The 20806-nt window shown below is 42.9% G+C and overlaps 1 protein-coding gene across 3 annotated transcripts in view; it reads right to left on the bottom strand.

The window, feature by feature from the left end:
- Positions 1-950: 950 nt before the first annotated feature.
- The window catches only part of Nsd1 (nuclear receptor binding SET domain protein 1), a 113929-nt gene continuing 94073 nt past the window's right edge, over positions 951-20806 (bottom strand). For 2 of the 3 annotated variants that reach the window (XM_006976804.4, XM_015995706.3), the window contains 7 exons: positions 20561-20673; positions 19559-19828; positions 17790-17906; positions 16138-16279; positions 10695-10801; positions 8781-8985; positions 951-7139 (listed from right to left, as the gene is read on the bottom strand). In XM_006976804.4, coding sequence (XP_006976866.1) covers positions 5530-7139; positions 8781-8985; positions 10695-10801; positions 16138-16279; positions 17790-17906; positions 19559-19828; positions 20561-20673 — 2564 coding nt within the window. In that variant the 3' untranslated portion in view covers positions 951-5529. Of the gene's footprint in view, positions 7140-7273; positions 7312-8780; positions 8986-10694; positions 10802-16137; positions 16280-17789; positions 17907-19558; positions 19829-20560; positions 20674-20806 lie in introns of all 3 variants that reach the window. The other variant, XM_042278528.2, reaches the window with a different exon arrangement.

The following is a 20806-nucleotide window of genomic DNA, read 5'->3' as shown; positions in this document are numbered from 1 at the left end:
CAAACAACCCCCCTCCCACCACCACACACACTATTTAAAAAGACCAAACCAAACCAAACCAAACCAAATGGACTTGAAGACAGAGTGGTGGCCTGTCTTGAATCCCAGCACTCAGGAGACAGGGGCAGGTGGGCCTCTGAGTTCTAGGCCAACACAGCTACATAGTGTACTCCCACCCCACAAAAAACAAACAAAACAAACATCTCTAAGTAAATGAAGAGAAAAAGAAAATTGAGACAACTGCTATTTGTTTAGAATCAGAAATACACTGAAAACCTAGATGTTAAATGTAAAAAGGGCTAACACTTCCTGTTTAAACAGAAGGAAGTGTATTGCAGTCCTTTCCAGTTGTTACTATGAGGGTGTGGCCCCACCTAGGGGCCCTTTCCTATTTAGGCCTCAGTCAAAGAACTTGCCTTTGAAGATTTCAGAATTACCAACCTGGTTCCATTCCTGCCCAGAAGGCATTTTGGCACCAGGTGTAATAGTACATTCCTGTCATCCAAGCAACTGGGCAGCTGAGGCAGGAGGAAGACTAGTTTGAGGTTAGCCTGGACTGCATAGTGAGACTTTGTCTCAAAAACAAAACCTAACACATTGGTTTCATTTCTCCTTAAAATAATTCCTCAAAATACCCTTGAGTGTGGTATTGAGTGTGGTATACGCCTTTAATCCCAGCAATTGGGAGGCAGAGGCTTGAGTTTGAGGCCAGCCTGGTCTGCAGATTGAGTTCCAAGACAGCCAAGGGCTATGCTGAAAAACAAAACAGAACAAAAACAAACCCTTGACAGGGAGAGCATTCCTGAGAAGGAGACTGAAACTAACACCAGCCACGAAGTCTTCACGTGCTTGAAGGGCTCATGTTGGCTTCCTGCTCTTACCCCAAACCACAGTCCTCTGTCTTAAGCTACATCTCCCCAGAGACAATAAAAACACAGGGCAAAGGGCCATAAGAGTAAAGTTAAACTTTACTTTACAGTAATTTTTTTTCTATATACAAAGAATTACAGTACATGTTTATGGGGACTCCTAGACAGGGTTCCCCTCTTTTTTACTAGGAGGTTCACTTCCAGCTGACAGTCTGTTGGGGGGTGAGAACACAGTGATGGACCTTGGCTGAACCCTTTTCCCCATTTAAAAAATAGAGCTTTCTGGTCAGCTTTCTTCACCAAGACCTAAAAAGCTGCTTTTCCATGAGCTCCTAGGCGCTGTACCCACCCAACCTCCACACTCACCTACATACACAAGGCGGACCACCACACCCTGGAGACCACAACACCAGAACCCTTGGTCTCTACTCTGCCCCTGTGTCTGCCTCTGTGTAGCTGTGCTAAAAGCTCCCACAAGCTTACTCCTGGAGCCCCTTATCGTTTGGTGTTCTTAAAGTCACAGGAAGGCTGCTCTAGGGGAAGGACCACAAAAGAGTTTAATATGTTGCTTATGTTGGTAAGGAAACATCTCTTTTGAGGTTGTAGTTGTCTAAATAAAATAAGCTCTTCCAACTTTCTTAAGAAACATTGCCCTTATTCACAAGCAACTGAGATGCTGCAACGAGGGGAAGAGGTAGAGAAGCAGAAGGTAATGGACACCCCATACCCATAGTTCTCTTGTAACCTGTCCTAGGCAGGGTGGGATAAAGGCTATGGACAAGGTGACCTCTAGCCCTGAGAAACTCAGTGGCCATCATCTGGATATGGGAACATCTTTTCCACCTCCACATTGTACTAAACATTCCAGGGTTGGGTTGGCAGGCATCAATGATGCTCTGCCTGCCACCTCTCTCTCTCAAAGAGCTGAAAGGAACCTATATAAATTATCTTCCCAGAGGGGAACCCAGGTTTCTCACGTCACCACTCCCTCAACCCTTGGCAGTGCTTATTTATACCATGAGATTAGCACCATCATTACATTGTTTTGTTTACAAAGCAATTATTTGTATTTCAATTTACACTATAGAACTTTTGCACTGACCTAAGAAGCTCAGCTGAGGGCAAACTGGTCATAGCCAATCAAAGCTCCTCAGTAGCTACCTAGGTCTAACTGACTTGGGGTATTTAACATGAATAGGTCAATTTTAACAACAGGAAATTCCTGCTGCTGCTCCTGTCCTCTGATCTAGGAGGTGAGGACACCGTGCCTCTTTTTATCCAATGACAACATCCCCAAGAGGATGGTAATAATAACTAGTTTGAGAAAACTTAATTTTTTGGAGCCGGGGGGTCAAGACCCATCTAACTCAATGCTCTCCTGATTGCCTTACATGGACAACCTAGACATCCTTCCTGTCAGTTCTGGAATACTGGAATACAACCTGGAAGTCCAGCTTCAGTGAACTGACAGTGCAGAGCCACAAAGGCTCACTACTGCACTTCAAGCCCAGACTGTAGTGTGTGGGGTAGAGGGTATGAATACCAAAGATGCAGAATTGGTTTAAAAAAAAATTGACACAGTGACTTAAATAATTTCAAACTCAGTAATTTTAGGGAAGCAGACGTCTAAAATACTTTCTTTGGGGGTGGGGGGTTTAAATGATGGCTATCTTCTATTAAAGTGGGTTGGCTCCAACAGGAAGAACAAATGAAGGATGCAAATTTCAACCATTCCCTTATTGTTTCTCTAACTAAAGAAGAGAAGTTTTAGTCACTACTAGGAGCATTTCTGCCTTTGGCTTGACCCTGGAAAGTACTTCCTGGGTGCTGTCTCACAGGCAGAGTCTCTGGCCATCCAAATTTCAAGGACCCAGCCAAATGCCAATGCCAAAATACCACCTGTTCACAGATCATAAGTTTCTAATAAGATTTTCTCTGCTGCCAATTCACACCCTCAAAGAAAGGGTTATATATGATTCAAAAGCAGTCCCTAAGAACTGCAAGGTCACCCTCTTCCCACTGTCATACCCAACCCTGCCCCCCAGCACTGGTGTTGCTAAAGGATATAGTAACCAGTGCCCAATTTTAACTCTGTTCTCATGCTGTTATCTGTGGGTCTCTGCTCAAACGTCTAGTTTCCACTCAGCAACCTAGAGTCTTTCAGTGGCCCTGGATAGAACGTGCCTGTCACTAGAAAGACTGTTCCTCACCCGAAATCCTCCACCCCACAAGTACACAGCTCAGAGGATGTTTTCCTAGCAGGTCTGGAAGGAAGGCTCCAAAGAATGGTGGTGAATGGAAATATCAAAACAAAACACAAGTGGCCAGCTGTGACCCCCAACCCTCCCTCCTGCCCTGTGAGACATTTCTAGACAGCTGTCAAAGCCAATTACCTACTGAAACCTATTTTAGAGAAGCTATGTCAAGACCAAACTTCTCCACTTAAAATTTTTACATAGCCTGCCCCCCCACCCCCCAGTTCACAGTTTATTTCATGAAACAGAGCTACGGTAATCAATACACAACAGTGAAAGGAGACTGACGTTGCAGTGCAGAGATCTTCTGATCACAACTACAGATGACAGGAGAGCAAAGGGCACAGGACTGGCACCAAGCAAACCTACTCACACAACCTAAGAAATCAGGGAGGGCCGACTAGCTGCAATTATATACTTATATTCTCACACATGATAAATACGTAATATAGTGAACTTTAACGTCCTGGGTGAATTTCTTTAAAAATATTTTCTTCATGGTTTAAAATTTTTTTTAAAAGAAAATAAGATACTTTATGTTTTCTCTTCCTTTTGAACACAAGAGCTTTTTCACTCTGATGATGTGGAAAGAGAGGATGAAAGGGGAGAACTAGGCAGGTGTAATTCCGAGAGGAGATTCTGAGGTCTTAGTGAAGTGCAGGGATTAGCCCCAACCTCGGGACAGCCCTGTCCTAGCCTCATTCTCTGCCTGAGTTCAAGTGTCTCCACCCCAGAGACAGACTTGGGGAAATAAAAGCGGAAACTCTCTCAATTTTTCTATAAAGCACAAATGCTCCTATAACCACCACTGTCCTTTCCTCTTGAGAAGTGATGGGTGCTAACCTCAACAGGAACTTGAGGAGACTGGCGCAAAACAGAATCCTGTTGAGGGTGGAAAAGCTGTAACTGAGACAGGAAGGCCAGATGTTTGGGCCAGGAGATGCCATTTGTTGGCAAAGCAGATAGGTAAACACATGGTCTGAGGACAAAGAGCAGGTGGTTTTGATAGAACTAGCCAAACAGCACTTCCTGCTGGGAGTTTGTGAGCTGGGGAAATGGCAGGGCAGGGTAGCACCAACAGATTCCCAGCCCTTGGGCCCCAGCTCAGGGCAGCAGTAACAGATAATCAGCAGTTATGAGGAGTCATCTCTTAGATTGGACATTGCTCCAAACACCATGTCTGTCCAGTCTTGGGGAAGGGTTCTGGCTTGCCACTGAGCAAAATTACCAGGCACATGCTCTCTGTAACAGAAAGCACAGCAATTCACAGGGAGGTGGAGAGGGTTCCCTCTCTTCAGGTAGGAGGGCGTGAGATTGGGATCTGACACTCTTCTTGAAGGTGTGTGTCTTGCTAGGAGCTTGCCAGAAATTCCCTCTGTCCACTGCCCGAGACTGAAGTCTGAAAGCACCTGAGTGTCTGAGGAAATGTGGATGGGGTAGGTTCTCACACAAAGATTATTGGTAGAAAAGAAAGGTAAGCTTGCCAACTGCCCTTGTCCACTTCTGGGACACTACATTCTCAGAGACCAGCTCCCTCTAACCAGACGCTCCTCCAAGGACAAATCTTCAGACTGCAATACACAGAGGCTGCAGCAGCTGCCCCAGCCAATAGCTCACCTTGGCCTTGATGTAGCACCCTTCCATTTATAGAGAAGAGCTACACACATGCATACATGTTCCAACCAGGAAACATGTTCAATACAGACACATTCTGGGACGGACACACACACACACACACACACACACACACACACACACACACACACACACACACACACACACACACACACACTTGAGAACGAACCTGGAAACCCATGACCTAGCAGTACTTTCTGTTGTTTCCTGGCCAGAGGTCCTTGAAATCTGCCTGGAGACCCAAGCAGTCAAGTTAGGCTCATTGGGATCAGGCCTTATTAATCCTGTCTCACACAAATGACTAGCCTCCTGACCTAGCACACATCAATACTTAAGAAACTGCCAATGATTTGAATGAACATCAGATCCTCCTAAAGGTTTATCAGGTGTTCTCAATGGGGCACTGCTGGGCCAGGGAAATAGCCTTGAGAGCCCCTATACTTTCCAACTTGACCAGTGGAATTGAATTCCATGCTTGATTCCAGAGTGGACTTTTTATTTTAAGTTGACCATATGTAAAAGTCAGGGCAAAGAGACTCAAGTCTGTCTGTCTCTTGACTGGGGCCCGACGAATTTCCATACACGGTTCACACAACCAAAAGTCCCCATGGGCTAATGTCACGAGAGTTCTGAGTGTTGGGATAGAAGGAAAGAAGAACAGTGGAAGTGTGGGAATATGTCTGTTTTCCAAAAAGGAAAAAGAAAGGAAGATTTCCCGCCCCAAATGGTACCCTGGGGACAGCTTGCCTGGTTATGTGATATTTACTGTATTATTTCTGTTCTGACTCTGCACATTTGCGACTAGAAGGAGCCTGGTTAAGAGCTTGAATTGTATTTTGCTCTGGTTTGGGGTCTTGCCCTCTTCCAAGGGACCAGCAAGTTTGTGATAATGTCTGTGTTCCCCCAGCAGACCAGCAAGCCTGGGCTAGTGTTTGTCCAGCCACTATGGGCCAAAGCCCTGCCCCTGGTGAAGCTTTTCCCAGGCCCCAGGGACTTTGTTCTGTGGTTGACAACTTCTTCTCTTCATTGGGGAGAGAAGCTGGGATCTTCCCAAGAGACCTGAAGGACTGCCCACTCTTGGTTGTAAATCCTCTAGATAGCTGCTTCACCTGTTTAACCAGGCCCGGTGCTGGGCTGGGAGGTCCTGGGGTCTGCTCAGCTCCCACAGAAGCTCTTCCTGAGGCTTGAGTTGCTGATTCATATAAAAAAGCCTTGGCAGAAGGTGGAGAGAGAAGTCTGGCCTGGGTGAATGATTTAACAGCCTGCCAAGGGTGTTCTGAAGGAGCTGCTGCTTTTCCAGCGGGCTGAAGGGAATCTGACACGCTGCTTCTTTCCACAGCTCGTGGCATATGCCCCAGACCTTTGCTAGATGGCCTTGAACTTGACTCCAGCACTGGCATCTTTTCATCTGCCTGTGGTGTGACTTCATGAGGAGAACCAGCCCGCTCCTTCTGGCGAGGAGTTAGGTCTATGAGATCCATCACTAAAGCAGCTCTGTGCTTTGACTGAGTGTTCTGGTCCACAGGCCTCAGTGCCTTTTCTTTAGCTACCAGAGACTGGACCACAGCTGATAGTACTTTCTCAGGAGGTGGAAGTCTCTGGGTCAAAGAGGCATGGGATTTGTCTGGTGGCTTGTCAGAAATCTGGGGTTTGGGACTGCTGGTGGTCAGCAGTCTGTCTGGTGGTGAAAGTCTCAGGCCAGTGGGGCCTGGGGTTTTCTCCACTGACTGGGACTTTGGGCTGGCAGCACCTATGGATTTATCCAGCCTTGGGTCAATCATTCCCAGAGGTTTTTCCAGTGGCAGGGACCTGACTAAGGGTGAGGAGCTTGACTTGGTCATTGGAGAGGCTTTGTCAGATGGCTGAGGTCTTGGTCCTTCTTTAGCAGGTGGCCTGTCCTGTGGCCTCTGGCTGGATACCAAGGACTTGGATTTGGTCCCTGACCCAGCAAGGTCTCTGACCCTATCTAAAAGGTGGGAACTAGACTCAGTTCTCTCAGGTCTTTCAGGTAGCAGTGGCCTCTGACAAGTCCCTGTCAGAGCTTTTTTGGAGACTGGCAGCGTCTGGGTAGCATCAGCAGGTGGCTGATCAGACATCTTGGGCCCTTGAGTAGCCATCCCTGATGACTGCTCTGTCAGTTGAGTGCTGGGACTTGGAGGCAGTGGCACTGGGGGAGGCACATACTCACGGATCTCCCCTGGTTCCAGAGGGTTGGGCCCACAGGGGTCATGTTCAGTACAAGACAGACGCCCATCGAGCTTGGAAATGAAAAGCATCCCTTCTCGATGCTGCTTGCAAAAGGAGCTGGGGCACATCTCACAAAAGGAGGCTGCTTCCTTCCCACATACGTCACACTGGTGCCAAGGACACTCCCATTTCCCTGAAAACAAGAGTGAACAAAGGCTTAGGGAAAATAGATGCATGTGAGATGAGCCATGCTCTGAGACTGGTCCACAGGAGTGGCTGCAAAGCCTCCTTCAAACTGCCACATTCTTCAGAGTTTGTGCCACTCACCTGCCATTACTCCTTCCCCAGAATTTCAGCTTCCTCTTCTGCACAAAACAATATATAAAATAACAGCAAAGAATCAAGGTTGAGTAACTAAGTATCAACTACACACAAGCAAGAGACTATTTCTAGCAAGGGCTGTACAGTAGGAAAACAACCAAATAAACCCCAAAGTTCCTCTTAGATGAAACAATTATTACTACTTCTGCATTTTTCACAAATTCTGTTTGTCCTAAAAGAGCTTTTATTATTTAGTTTGTTTTGTGTTATTTGAGATAGGGTCTCACTATGTAGCCCAGGGTTGCCTTAACTTACAGTTCTAGGTTTATCACCATGCCCAGATCTAGACAGCTTTTAAACATCCAAGTCAAAGAGGAACATTCCAGCTTTTTAACATTCTTGCTTATTTTGTTTTCAACAGAAATAGGATAAATACACATAGTTGCAAAAATAATAAGGGAAGCCGACTACTCACCTTTGCTGAATTTTAAGTCTTGAAACCAGCACAAAGCTTTATCTGGATTGTCCATGTAGAAATAGGGGAAGACCTAAAACTAACCTAAACTTGTATCTATTTCCCCATGAAGCACATGAGTGTTCCCACCTCCAAATAAACTAGGCTAGAACTCACTGATGGAACACAAGCAAGATCATGCCAGTCCTATCCTGTGCCATGAAACAAAGTGATTCTAAAATGATCCCATTTCTGCTTCCTGGTACTGGCATTTCAACACAATGGCTTTGACCACCTTCTCTACTTGACTTTCTGTTCTAGCATGACCCTGGACTATACAAACTGAAAGAAAATCAATTCAGAAACACACTCCACGGACTCCTTCAGTTCTCCACTTTGTCTACATTTTGGAAGCAGGCATTAGTGATGTGTATTTATTAACATCCCTTTAAAATAGTTCCATATGCATCTGTTGTTCGTACTTTACAATAGTTAGCCTGTTCAAACGGCTAAAATCCTAAGACCCACATCACTGCCCAAAGGATATCAACTTTTCCCAAGACAAATTCCTGGTTCCCTCATCTACCTGAGCAGCTGTCTTATGTGTAAACTGACACAACTACTTCATCTACAAAGAAAAAGTCTACACTGCAGGGTAGGAGACTCCTGCAGGGTTGAGAGAAACTGTAGGTAAAAGGTTGTTGACCCAGCTTTCAATGACTTGCACATCTAAAGTCCTATTATGCCTTACTCTTCCTTTGGAAAGGAAACATGATTTAATGTCCTTAGGGTCAGAACACCTGCCTGTCTTTCCATGCAACTCTTACAACTATCTGCAACAAGCAATCTCATCAATCTTTATTTGCCTTTTCCTCATGCACATATGGACAGAAAACAAATCTTTATTGCCAAAATAAAAACATGGACCAGATCCCAGATCCCTCAACAGTTGACATGTGCTCACAAATAGCATTCTCTTTCAGACTGAAGCAAGTGGCATCAGATCCTGAAAACTCTGACAGAGAACAAGGAGTGCTCTAAATGGACTTTGGCACCAACCTGCTGGTCGCTTGGTCAGATTGAGACAGTCGGCATGATAAACTTTTGGGCAGCCTGGCTTCTTGCAGGAGACGAGCTGACCAGCATCCCCACAGCTGAAACACTCATCCTCTCTTTCCTTTGTGACTTCACCCTGGCTCCTGCGCTTCCCATGTTGCTTCTTCTTGAATTTCCTTGACTTTTCTTCCGTGACAATGGGTTGATTCTGGAGGCCAGATATTGATCAGTCAACAACCTATCAACTCAGGTATGCAAATTTTATTTTGGGGTGGGGGGGGTTTCGAGACAAGGTTTCTCCGTGTAGTTTTGGTGCCTGTCCTGGATCTCGCTCTGTAGATCAGGCTGGCCTCGAACTCACAGAGATCCACCTGGCTCTGCCTCCCGAGTGCTGGGATTAAAGGTGTGTGCCACCACTGCCCAGCTTATTTTAAGTAAAAATTTTACTCCATCCACTTTACTCCATCCACTTATTGTGTGTGTATGTGTCTGTGTATGGGCACAAATGTACCATGGTGTTTTTGTGTGTGTGAAAATCAGAGGACAACTTGAAGGACTCGGTTCCCTACTTCCTTCCACCTTGAAGTTTTTGGAGACTGAATTCAGGTCATTAGGCTTGGCAGCCAGGCATGGTAGTGCATGCCATTTGGGAGGCAAAGGCAGGTAGATCTTTATGAGTTTGAGGCTAGCCTACTCTACATAGTTAGTTCCAGGATAGCCAGACCTACATACTGAGATCATGTCTCAAACAAACAAACAAAACAAAACAAAAAAGAAAAAGAAGCCATCAGGGGCTTGAGAGATGGCTCAATAGGTAAAGGCTGTGGTCTTCAAGGCAGCGCTCACATGATTCCCGTAGGTTGTCTTCTAACCACCCTATAACACTCACACATATGTTATATGTATGTACACATATATGTTTTGTATGTACACATACAAAATAAATAAATCTAAGAGAAAAACAAATGAACAAACAAAAAACAACAACAACCAAAAAAATCCTTCAACGAAAAACAGCAGCCAGGGATGGGGTTGCACACTTGTAATCCCAGCACGTAAGGGGCAGAGCCAGGAGGACAGACTCAAGGTCAAGGCTACGCTGGATAAGACAGAGTCTCTTTTAAAAAAGAAAAAGGGGTAGGAGGCACTGGAGAGCTGCACTGGCTAGTCTTCCAGAGGACTTGGGTTTGATTCCACAAGGAGATTCACAACTGTTTCTAAATCCAGTTCTAGGGGCTCCAATACCCTTGGTGGTCTCTCGGGATACTGCTTGCACGTGATACAGACATCTACACAGGCAAAACACACACACACATAACATAAAGGACAAATCTCCTCAACAGTTACAGCACTGTAACTCAGTTAAACGTACATAAACACAGGGAGATACAATAATGATTCTACTTTGTTATAATAGGGAGATTAAGTTTTTTCTCTCTATATATATATTTTTGGTGGTGAACCCATGGCTTAGCATGGGCCAGGAAAGCATCCTACCACAGAGCTACATCATTAGTCCAATAATCTATATCTATCTATGGTACTATAGTATAATAAACTCTACTGATGCCTCTAGAAAAAGACAACCACACACCTGGGAAATCTAAGTAGCTTAGTAGAAGGTATGAGGTAAGCTGAGACCACAAAGTAACCTACTTCACAGTTTTTATTTTGTAGCCTTTTTTTTTTTTTTTTGGCTAGAAAAGTACTATTAAGTCAAAATTACTCAAAACACTACAGCAATACCAACTAGATCACGAGACTGCTCAGTAAACTGTCAGTGGTACTAGTGATAATCAATTCCATTTTTCCAAAGAATAGTTTCTTACAATAAAGACTCATCCCTAGCACTGTCTCTAAGAATGGTACGAGGAAGACATACCATTGTTGCTAATATAAAAGTTTAGAAAGTGGTACCTTTGGCCTCACACCCAAGAAGCCACTGCAGTTCGGGGCTCCACATTTGCAGACAGTTTTTCCATTCCCAAGACACTCTAGGTTGTAATTGAAGGTAAGTTCAGTGCCTGCATAAAGACCACAAAAATATTAACATATATGGTTATATTATTTGTTAATTATAAATGACAATAACTTCTAATTGAATAATTTTACTTTTATTTATTGTTTGAAACAGGGTCTCTCTTTATAGTCCTGGCTGTCCCAGAAATAAGAGATCCTCCTGCCTCTGCCTCCTGAGCGCTAGCATTAATGACATTCTCACCCAGATGTGGTAGTGCATAACTTTTAACAAAATTTAAATTTGTGTTATTAATTATCTAATGTAACAGATTTTAACCCCCCCCCCCAACCCCATATAAGGTTCCCCTGTGTAACAGCCCTAGCTGTCCTGGAACTAGCTCTGTAGACCAGGCTGGCCTTGAACTAACTGAGATCTGCCTGCCTCTACCTACCAAGTGCCAGGATTAAAGGCGAGTGCCATCACACCTGGTATATAACAGAAATTTAAGCAGTAAGTGATATTTAAAATAAGTAATATTTCTTTCACTTTTCCATCGTTTTTCAACTATTTAGATTCAAAATACACTAACTTACTAATAAAAGTAAACATACAACTTGATGGTAGGATGTTGGTATATACTGTAATGCCAGCACTCAAAACAGAGGCAGAAGATCAGTGTATAGTGAGTATCACACTAGCACTCAATAGAGTGAGACTACATCTTAACAAAACAGGTCTGAGGAGATGGCTCAGTGGTTAAAAGCACTTGCCATGTAAGCATGAGAGCCTGAGTTTGAATTCTAAGAATCCATCCACATGAAAGCTGAATATCTGAGTGGAGACCGGAGAATCGCCATGAGCTCAAGGGCTATCCAGATTAGGGTAAGCAACAGAGGACCAAAAAAGAAATCCTGTCTCAAAGCAAGGTAAAGGCAGGGACCACCATCTGATGTCTTCTGATCTACACACACACACACACACACACACACACACACACACACACACACACACACACTTTTGTCAGTATCCAGGCACGGAATGCAAATTGCAAGAGCCCCTGCCAGTTGTGTGTCCCTGTGAACCTGTGAAAATACCCTGTCTGGCAGCATTCAGGGGAAGAGGCATTTCACTGCAAAGTAATACTATAAGGAGAGTAAGATCACAGATGGGTGATACATACTAGTTATGACATAACCTGGTTAAGGGATCTGAACTTGGAGTAGCTTTATTCATTCAGAGAGAGACAATATCTCGTGTAGACCAGGCTAACCGTAAACCAACAGTGTAGTCTTCCTGTGTCCACTTCCTGAGTACTGAGATTACAAGTATGTGCTATCATAGCAGGCCAAATATCCCATGTTATAAATGGAGAAATACTATCATACATCATCTATTCAGAGAATACAACACAATATCCACAGCAGTATGTAAAGTTTAAAGACCGGTATACAGGACTAGGAGCATAGCTTGCTTGCCTAGTATGTGAGAAACCCTAGGTTTATAACTAGCAAAGCCTCCCCCCAACTAAAAAACAAACAAACAAACAACAACAAAACCAAAATTGTAGTAAATTAATGCACAAAAATGTACTCTTTGAGCTGGGCAAGGTAGTTTATACCTATAATTCCAGAGGTTCAAAGGCTGAATTAGCCCCATCTTAAACAATAACAAATCCCAATAAAGCAAAGAATGAATCAGACCTAACTTTAGTGAATCAGAACTGAAAGGAAATAAAACATAAGAAACACTCAAACTCAAAAGCAGGGAGGCCTAACAGATATGAGAATGTTATATGAATATGAACACATGTATTTTTTATAACTTCACAGCTAACATGCAAGGTTAATCATTCATACTCAAAATCATCAAGTTTCATGAATATTAGTAATTGCAGACCGATATTCTATTTTTTTCCATTTTTTATTTTATGCGCATTTGTGTTTTGCTTGCATATATGTCTGTGTAAGGATGTCAGATCTTGAAATTACAGATAGTTGTGAGCTGCCATGTAGGTGCTGGGAATTGAACCCAGGTCCTCTAGAAGAGCAGTCAGTGCTTTTAACCACTGAGCCAACTCTCCAGCCCCAATATTCTATTTTCTATTTAAAATTTTAGAACATTTGTTTTGTCTGTGTGCATATGAGCGAGTCTGTATGTGTATGTACGTATATGGGGTACATGTGTGGGGGTCAGTGGACAACTTGTGACTTGGTTTTCACACTCTGTGGTCCTGGAAATCCAACTCAGGTCACTAGGGTTGGACAGTAACCTATTTAACCATTTTGGCAGCCCTGATATACATTCCAACAGTGAGACCAAGAAAGAGGGTTTTCAACAGATGCTGGAAATCATTATTTCTTTAGGTGAACAAAATATAAAACCAAGTGACTTAGACTCGTATTGCAGAATTAAGAGTCATATGTAGTTAGATCACTGAGAGGCTGGAAGAAAAACCCCAAACAAACAACAACAAAAAAAAAAACCCCACAAAACCCAAGACCAACCAGGGTTAATAGCAAGGCTGTGGCTCCCACCTCACACTGCCTATAGAATTACTGGTCCAAATATGGGTGATGCTACTTATCCTATTCTCATTTTAACAATTTATATGAGTAGGGGACAGTGGTGTACCACAGTGCAGGAGCAAATGCCTAGCATAAATGAGCTACAAAGCAGGGCATGGTGGCCTACATCTTTAATCCTAGCACTGGAAGACAGAGGCAGAACTCCAAATTCAAGGGTAGCTGGTTTACATAGCAAGTTTCAGGCCAGCCAGAACTACACAGTGAGACTGTCTTAAAACAAAAACAGAACACTAACAAACCAACCCAAAATACAATAGAGGACAGGAGAGATGGTGGTTAAGAGTGTTTAATGCTCTTTCAGAGGTCCTGAGTTCAGTTCCCAGCACCTACACCTAGCAGATCACAGCCACTTCTAACTCTAGCTATTCTAACTCTGGTGCCCCCTCTGGACTCCATCGTCAACCACACACACTTAGACACACACACACACACACACACACACACACACACACACACACACACACAAATTAAAAAAAAATCTTAAAAACAATACAACAAAAAACTGTCTAGGCTAGTCTGCTATCATAGCCCTAGAAAAATTAACTTTGAAATATCAGGTATTTTCTGTACATTTAAAAACTACTGCCGGGTGGTGGCGGCGGCGGCGGCGGCGGCGCATGCCTTTAATCCCAGCACTTGGGGCACCCAGGAGGCAGAGGCAGGCGGATATCTGTGACTTCGAGGCCAGCCTGGTCTACAGAACGAGATCCAGGACAGGCACCAAAACTATACAGAGAAACCCTGTCTCAAACACCCCCCCCCCCATCACCACACAGCCAGGCACTGGTGATGCATGCCTTTAATCCCAGTGCTCAGGAGGCAGAAGCAGGCAGATCTTTGTGAGTTCAAGGCCAGCCTGGTCTACACAGTGAGATCCAGGGCAGGCACCAAAACTACAGAGGAACTGTTTCAAACAACAAAAAACAAAAAACTACCATAGAGAGACTGTTCAAACATTAGGTCCAAATAAATACCCATATCCATATACCTGAAGTTGTTCCTCAGTTATTGTCACACAACAAAAATGTGATCGATAGGGAAAATATTCATCATATAAATATACCATCCAACTAGTCACTCATATCAGATTACTCACAAGTATCTCAATATTTGCTTGGGGTTAAATCATCTCACTCCTACATTCTTACATGACCATGATAGAACTGAGTAATACTATGTCCAAACTACCACTTCTCCGGTTATATCAGAAATCAGTGGTTTTTTTTTTTTTTTTTTTTGGTTTTTCGAGACAGGGTTTCTCTGTGTAGCTTTGCGCCTTTCCTGGAGCTCACTTGGTAGCCCAGGCTGGCCTCGAACTCACAGAGATCCGCCTGGCTCTGCCTCCCGAGTGCTGGGATTAAAGGCGTGCGCCACCAACGCCCGGCAGAAATCAGTGGTTTTATAACATAATCTTGGGGGTTGGTGAGAAGTCCAGTGGTAAGATGTTTATTGAGTATACAGATTCCCAACCCCATGACTTGAGCCCTCCACTCCCTTAAGACATGGAGATGGGTGGCAGAAGATTCTTTAATTTACATGGTGATATTGCAGCAAATGTGGAAGGCTAAGTTGAAAAGGAGACTGGAGAAGCTACAAGTTTCTAAGGCAGGCCAATTTTGGGGGACTTCAAGAAGCAGAGGCTATGAGTTCAAGGGGAGCCTGGTCTACATAGCGATTTCTAGGCCAGGCAAGGCTATATACAGTGAAACCCTGTCTCAAATTAAAAGTTAAAGGCCTAGATTGTTTGTTTGTTTGAACCTTAAACCTACTTATGTTCAACCTTAAAGTCACTATGATAAATAAAAGAAACTGGTCACAAAAGGACTATTATATGATTCTCTTTATATAAAGTTCCTGCCAAGCCAGGCATAGTGGACCCTGCTTTTAATTCCAACAGAAGCAGGTAGAGTTCAAGGCTAGTCTGGTGTACACAATGAGAAAACAAAAAAACCAAACTGGCCCTGGAGAGATGGTTAAGAAGAGCACTGACTGCTCTTCCAGAGGACCCAGGTTCCATTCCCCACACCCAAATGGCAGCTGTGTCTGTAACTCCAGTTTGCTGGCAAATCACCAGTACACAAACAAACAAACAGGAACCAGGTGGTGTTGGCGCACACCTTTAATCCCAACACTCGGGGCACTCGGGAGGCAGAGGCAGGAGGATCTCTGTGAGTTTGAAGCCAGCCTGGTCTACACAGAGAAACCCTGTCTCCAAAAACAAACAAACAAACAAACAAACAACCCCCAACCCTCTCCTCCACTAAGAAAAGGGGGGGAAATCCCAGGCAAATTCAGAGACAGAATTTGTTAAGTAGGAGGGTTACTGGAGAAAGGAAAGCAGGAAGAACTTCAGGTGGGAAGATGGAAGTCTTTTGGGGCAGAAAGTAAGAGTTGTACAAATAGGTATACCTTGGAACTGCACAGCTAAGATGGTTAAAATTATAAATTACATCTCTATTGTATCAGATTAGAAAGAAAAAAAAAAAACCCTGGAAAACAATATACAAAATAGGAAAGCATGCTCAAGTACTACCTGTAAGTATCACTATATAGCCCCTGGTGCTGTAACTCACTCTGTAGACTAGGCTGTCCTGGAACTCAGAGATCCACCTGCCCCTGCCTCCCAAGTGCTCAAGTGCTGGGATCGAAAGTGTGTGCCACCATATGCCCTGCATCACCTGGAAAGTCTTTACATGTCTGCATATCCTTGGCAATTGGGAGATTTACTGTCCAAGTGGAGGACACAGCAGATTTTTAGATGTAAATGAAGAACTTGAAACCCAGGCCTGAGCTCCAGGGCCTTTAATGACCTTACCTGCTTTAATGTCACTCAAAGCAAAAAGACCAACTCGCGTGTCTCCGTTCACAGACCACTTCTGTGTTTCGCAGTTAGGCTGGCAGCAGTGGTTCATGAACCGAGCGTAGTTCCCTTTTGGACCAGCATCAATAATTCGATCCTAGAATTTCAAGAAAAGCCACCTGTTAGATTTCCTGAAACCTCTGCTATGTAGAAAATAACTATTTTCTATAATAAGATGAAGTGGATCCTTTTAAAAATCAAGATTTCTCAGAGTGGTGGTTCTACCACCAACTCCACTTGAAGGTTATGCTTCAGATATACTAAAGAGGAAAGTCTATGTGGGTTTAACAATGTGTTGTTATGACAAGCCCACCTAGGGGACTCTGATCTATACTGAAGTTTAAGAACCACTGCCTCAGAGACGCAGCAGCTTATTCCATTTTCTAAATTAGAAAGTTTACAGACCGGGGTACATTAAAAATCATTTAATGAAATTTAAGTACTTAATCAGACATTAAGTATAATTGAGAATGTCTTGCAGTAAAGACTCATAAACACAAGAGTACAACTTAAGAAATATTTACAAAGGTAAATGCCAGGAGAAGAGTTGTTAGTCTAAGCATGATGGGGCACCAATATAATCCCAGGTACTGAGAATGCAGAGGCAGAACAGGAGCAACATCTAGGCCGGCTGAGGTAACGCAGTAAGTTTCTGATCCAAATTCAACTATAACAACCTAACCTAAAGTAACTAACATGAAATAACAAAGCATAAAATAACAAACAAAATGTCATAACATAAATAAACAGAAGTAAAATAGGCTGAAGTTGTAGTTCAGTTGTACAATGTTTGACTAGGGTGTATAGGTTTCTAAGTTAAAATCTCATACTAGCAAAGGGAGAACTCCAAAATCATTGTATAGGAAAAAAATTCGCTGGGATCTAATATTCAAGCACAAAGAACGGTAGATATATAAGAAATAGGCACACTTGAAATTTTCTTCCAAAATATAACTCCAATAACCCTAAAATAAAACATTAAAAACAGCCGGGCGGTGGTGGTGCACACCTTTAATCCCAGCACTCGGGAGGCAGAGCCAGGCAGATCTCTGTGAGTTCGAGGCCAGCCTGGACTACCAAGTGAGTTCTAGGAAAGGCGCAAAGCTACACAGAGAAACCCTGTCTCGAAAAACCAAACCAAACAAACAAACAAAAAACCAGATGCTTACTTGATTTCTTAAGTTTTACAATTTACATATATCTGTGGGTCACGACCCCAAAAAGATCATCAGAAAATATAGATATCTACATTACGATTCATAGCACTAGCAAAATTAGTTATAAAGTAGCAATGAACACATGGAACTGTAAAGGGTTGTAGCTTTAGGAAAGGTGAGGACCACTGACTTTCACGATCATCACAATATACTAGTTAGTCCTCCAGTTTGTAAAATAAAAGGGTAAAGGATTATTAACTCTTGTGGCCTTTTCATATACTTTAATGGCATTAAAAAAACCCAAATTATATTAGACCATTCAAAAAGAGTACTAAAAACAGCTTTACTGTTAAAAATGAGAAATTTAACCCCTCCAGAATCAAGATCAAGAAAATTCTCATGCATATGGACAGACAGGGTCTAGAACTTGGGTTTGGGACAAACACTTACTTTATCTAGAGTGAGCATATAGAAATTAGTGATATCGTGTTCTTGTGCATAACGGATTCGAGCTCTGCATTCCTCTTCATCTATTAGCTCACCCACATATTCATTCACAAATTCACCCTAGAGTAAGAAACAGTTCATAACTTAAAGGTAAAGTACACTGATGTTTACAACTTTTATTTAAAAAATAATATGGATGATTCTCCACAGTAGAATATGTGCATTTTATTATCTATGGTGCCTTAATCACTTCACCAGAATTAGAAACGGAGAAGGAATCACACACACACACACACACACACACACACACACACACACACACACACACACACACACACAGCCCGAGGCCTGAAGACAGCTTCACCTATTTCCTCTTCCTTGGCGCTCGCCCTGCTTACTTTCCTACATTTCCTACTATTGTCCACGCTACTCTGGATAACACAATTACACCGTTCCAGACTTCAATCCTTACCCTGGCTGGCAAAAAAGATAAATAATGGTAAATGGCTTCACTGTGCTTCCCAGAAACCTCAACAAAATTCTTCTTTAAAAAAAAATTATTTTTATCTTATGTGCATTGGTGTTTTGCCTGCATGTATGTCTGTGTGAAGATTCTGGATCCCCCTGGAACTAGAGTTACAAACAGTTGTGAGCTGCTGCTGGATGGTGCAGGGAATTGAACCTGGGTTCTCTGGAAGAACAGCCAGAGACATCTATCCAGCCCCCAACAAAATTCTTTAGAAATTATGAAAATAAGGTTTATTTTACTAAATTATCAAATAAGACTTATTTTTCTCTCCAGAATGTATAATATTATCTGTTAAAAACTTGAACATCCAGGTGTGGTAGTGTGCCCCTTTATTCCCAGCACTCAGGAGGCAGAGGCAGAGGCAGAGGCAGAGGCAGAGGCAGGTGGATCTCTGTGAGTTTAATATCAGGACAGCCAGGGCAACAGAGAGAAACCCTGTCTTGAAGAATCAAAACAAACAAACAAACAAAATAAAACACTTGAAGACCCTGGCAACTCCTCTTTGAAAAGCCCACACCTACATTCTTGGGCTTCCTTCCCATCCACCTTTCTCAAAATTAAAGGGGCTGGAGAGATGGCTCAACAGCACTGGCTGTTCGTCCAGAGGACCTGGGTTCAATTCAGTTTACATGGCAGTTTACAACTGTCTGTAACTCCAGTTCCAGGGGATCTGACACCCTCATACATACAGCAAGCAAAATAAACAAACAAACAAATAACACACACACACACACACACACACACACACACACACACACACACACACACACACACACACACCTCTTAATAAACTATTGATTTGCCTTAAATGAAGACAGAGGTGGTGGAGGCCCTCCACATTTCATGTTGAAGATTCCCTGCATTTTCACTGTGAAAGCTCAACACTGCTTATCACACTTAATAACCCCAAACTGTTTCTCCCAATTAAAATATTTTATTAAAATATAACCATGTCTTTTCCCCTCATCTTCACCAATGGCTCTAGAATTTTCACAAAAGTGTAAATAATCTTAAAATATCTCCAAGTATTTCTCCCTGTTTTATTCTACATAGTGAACACGACCAATGTAAGGACTTTGATGACAAGATCATCCACTCTCAAACCTCTCTATACTTTGGACCTTATTATAATCCTTAACTCTGTGTCCTCTATGTAATATTCTCATGTTCATCAAGAAGTACCACTTACTTCAAGAAAACGACAACGATAACAAAAAACCCTATAATTTAAGTTTTTCTTTACCTTCTTAATATCTGTTTTTGTCCGGAGACCCCAGCCCCTCTGTAACGTGCGAAAAATTTCGACCTCTGGATACTGGCGCTTGCTAAAGCACTGGTTCTGACAGCGCCCTCCAGCAGGACACACTGTGGGATGGCACTCATAGAGCAGCATCCGGTTGATGCACTCCGAGTCTATCCCACAGGGGTTCTCATCAGTAGCTTTACAGTTGCAACGGGGAATTTCTGACAAGTCTGCAGTGAAGATCTGTACCCTGCCAATAGGACGGTTCACCTGGAGAAGTACATAGTATCATGGAAGGTCAATATAAAACAATCCAGGACCTTTAATAGACAATTATCACTTCCTTCAAGTTATGACATATTTTACATGGTTTGAAGAACTCAAGACTGAAGCAGCTCATGTAATAATAAAGCCATAGTTAATACATGAAATGTAAATTTCAAGCCAAGTATGCTGGTATATACCTTTAATCCCATCTATTTGGGAGACTAAGACAGGAGATCACAAAGTAAAGGCAAGCCTGGACAACTGGAACCCCATCTCTAATTAAAAAGGGGTGGGGTTGGGAGACTGTAGCTTGGTGGTAGAGTGCTATAACCTCCAGCGCTAGGGAAAAAAAAAAATCAATGTCAAAGTTGCTAGGCCAAAGGAATTTAAAACCAGGGTCTGACATAAGATGTTATAAAAACTAATATATACAAATAATCACCTTTTTTTGGAGGTGGAGGAATCAATTATTCATAAATTTAAAAAAAAACCCACAAAATGCTAATAGTAATCCTGAAGAGGGACAGTGAGATGGTTCAGTGGGCACGGAAGCTTATGGCCAAGTCTGACAAGGAGAGAACTCCCACAATTTTGCTGGAAATGACAATGAATTACTTTTTCTGTTTGTATGCTCTCAAGTCTCAAAGCAATTTTTACATGTTTACCATGAGCAACAAAAAGAAAGGAGCCATACAGTTCACTCTACTACACAGCCTCCCAAGACGGGTCCCTCACCTTTATATGTTTATAAGGTGGTGGCTTCTTGTCATTCTTTCGATCTTCCTGCAGCTGTCTCAGCTCCTTTTGGGCCTTTAACTCTTCAAACCTTGCTGCAGCTTCCTGAAGAGCTGAGGAGACAAAACAAAATCACTTAAAAACAAAAATCAAAAGCAGGGTATACTTATTTTACTCTATCTCTCCTTCTAAGCTAAAGAAAAACCCATGTCTTGCCAGGCAGTGTGGCGCACACCTTTAATCCCA

Source organism: Peromyscus maniculatus, chromosome 5 (genome assembly GCF_049852395.1).
Source record: "Peromyscus maniculatus bairdii isolate BWxNUB_F1_BW_parent chromosome 5, HU_Pman_BW_mat_3.1, whole genome shotgun sequence".
NCBI lineage: Eukaryota > Metazoa > Chordata > Mammalia > Rodentia > Cricetidae > Peromyscus > Peromyscus maniculatus.
This window is presented reverse-complemented; position numbering and strand designations above follow the sequence as displayed.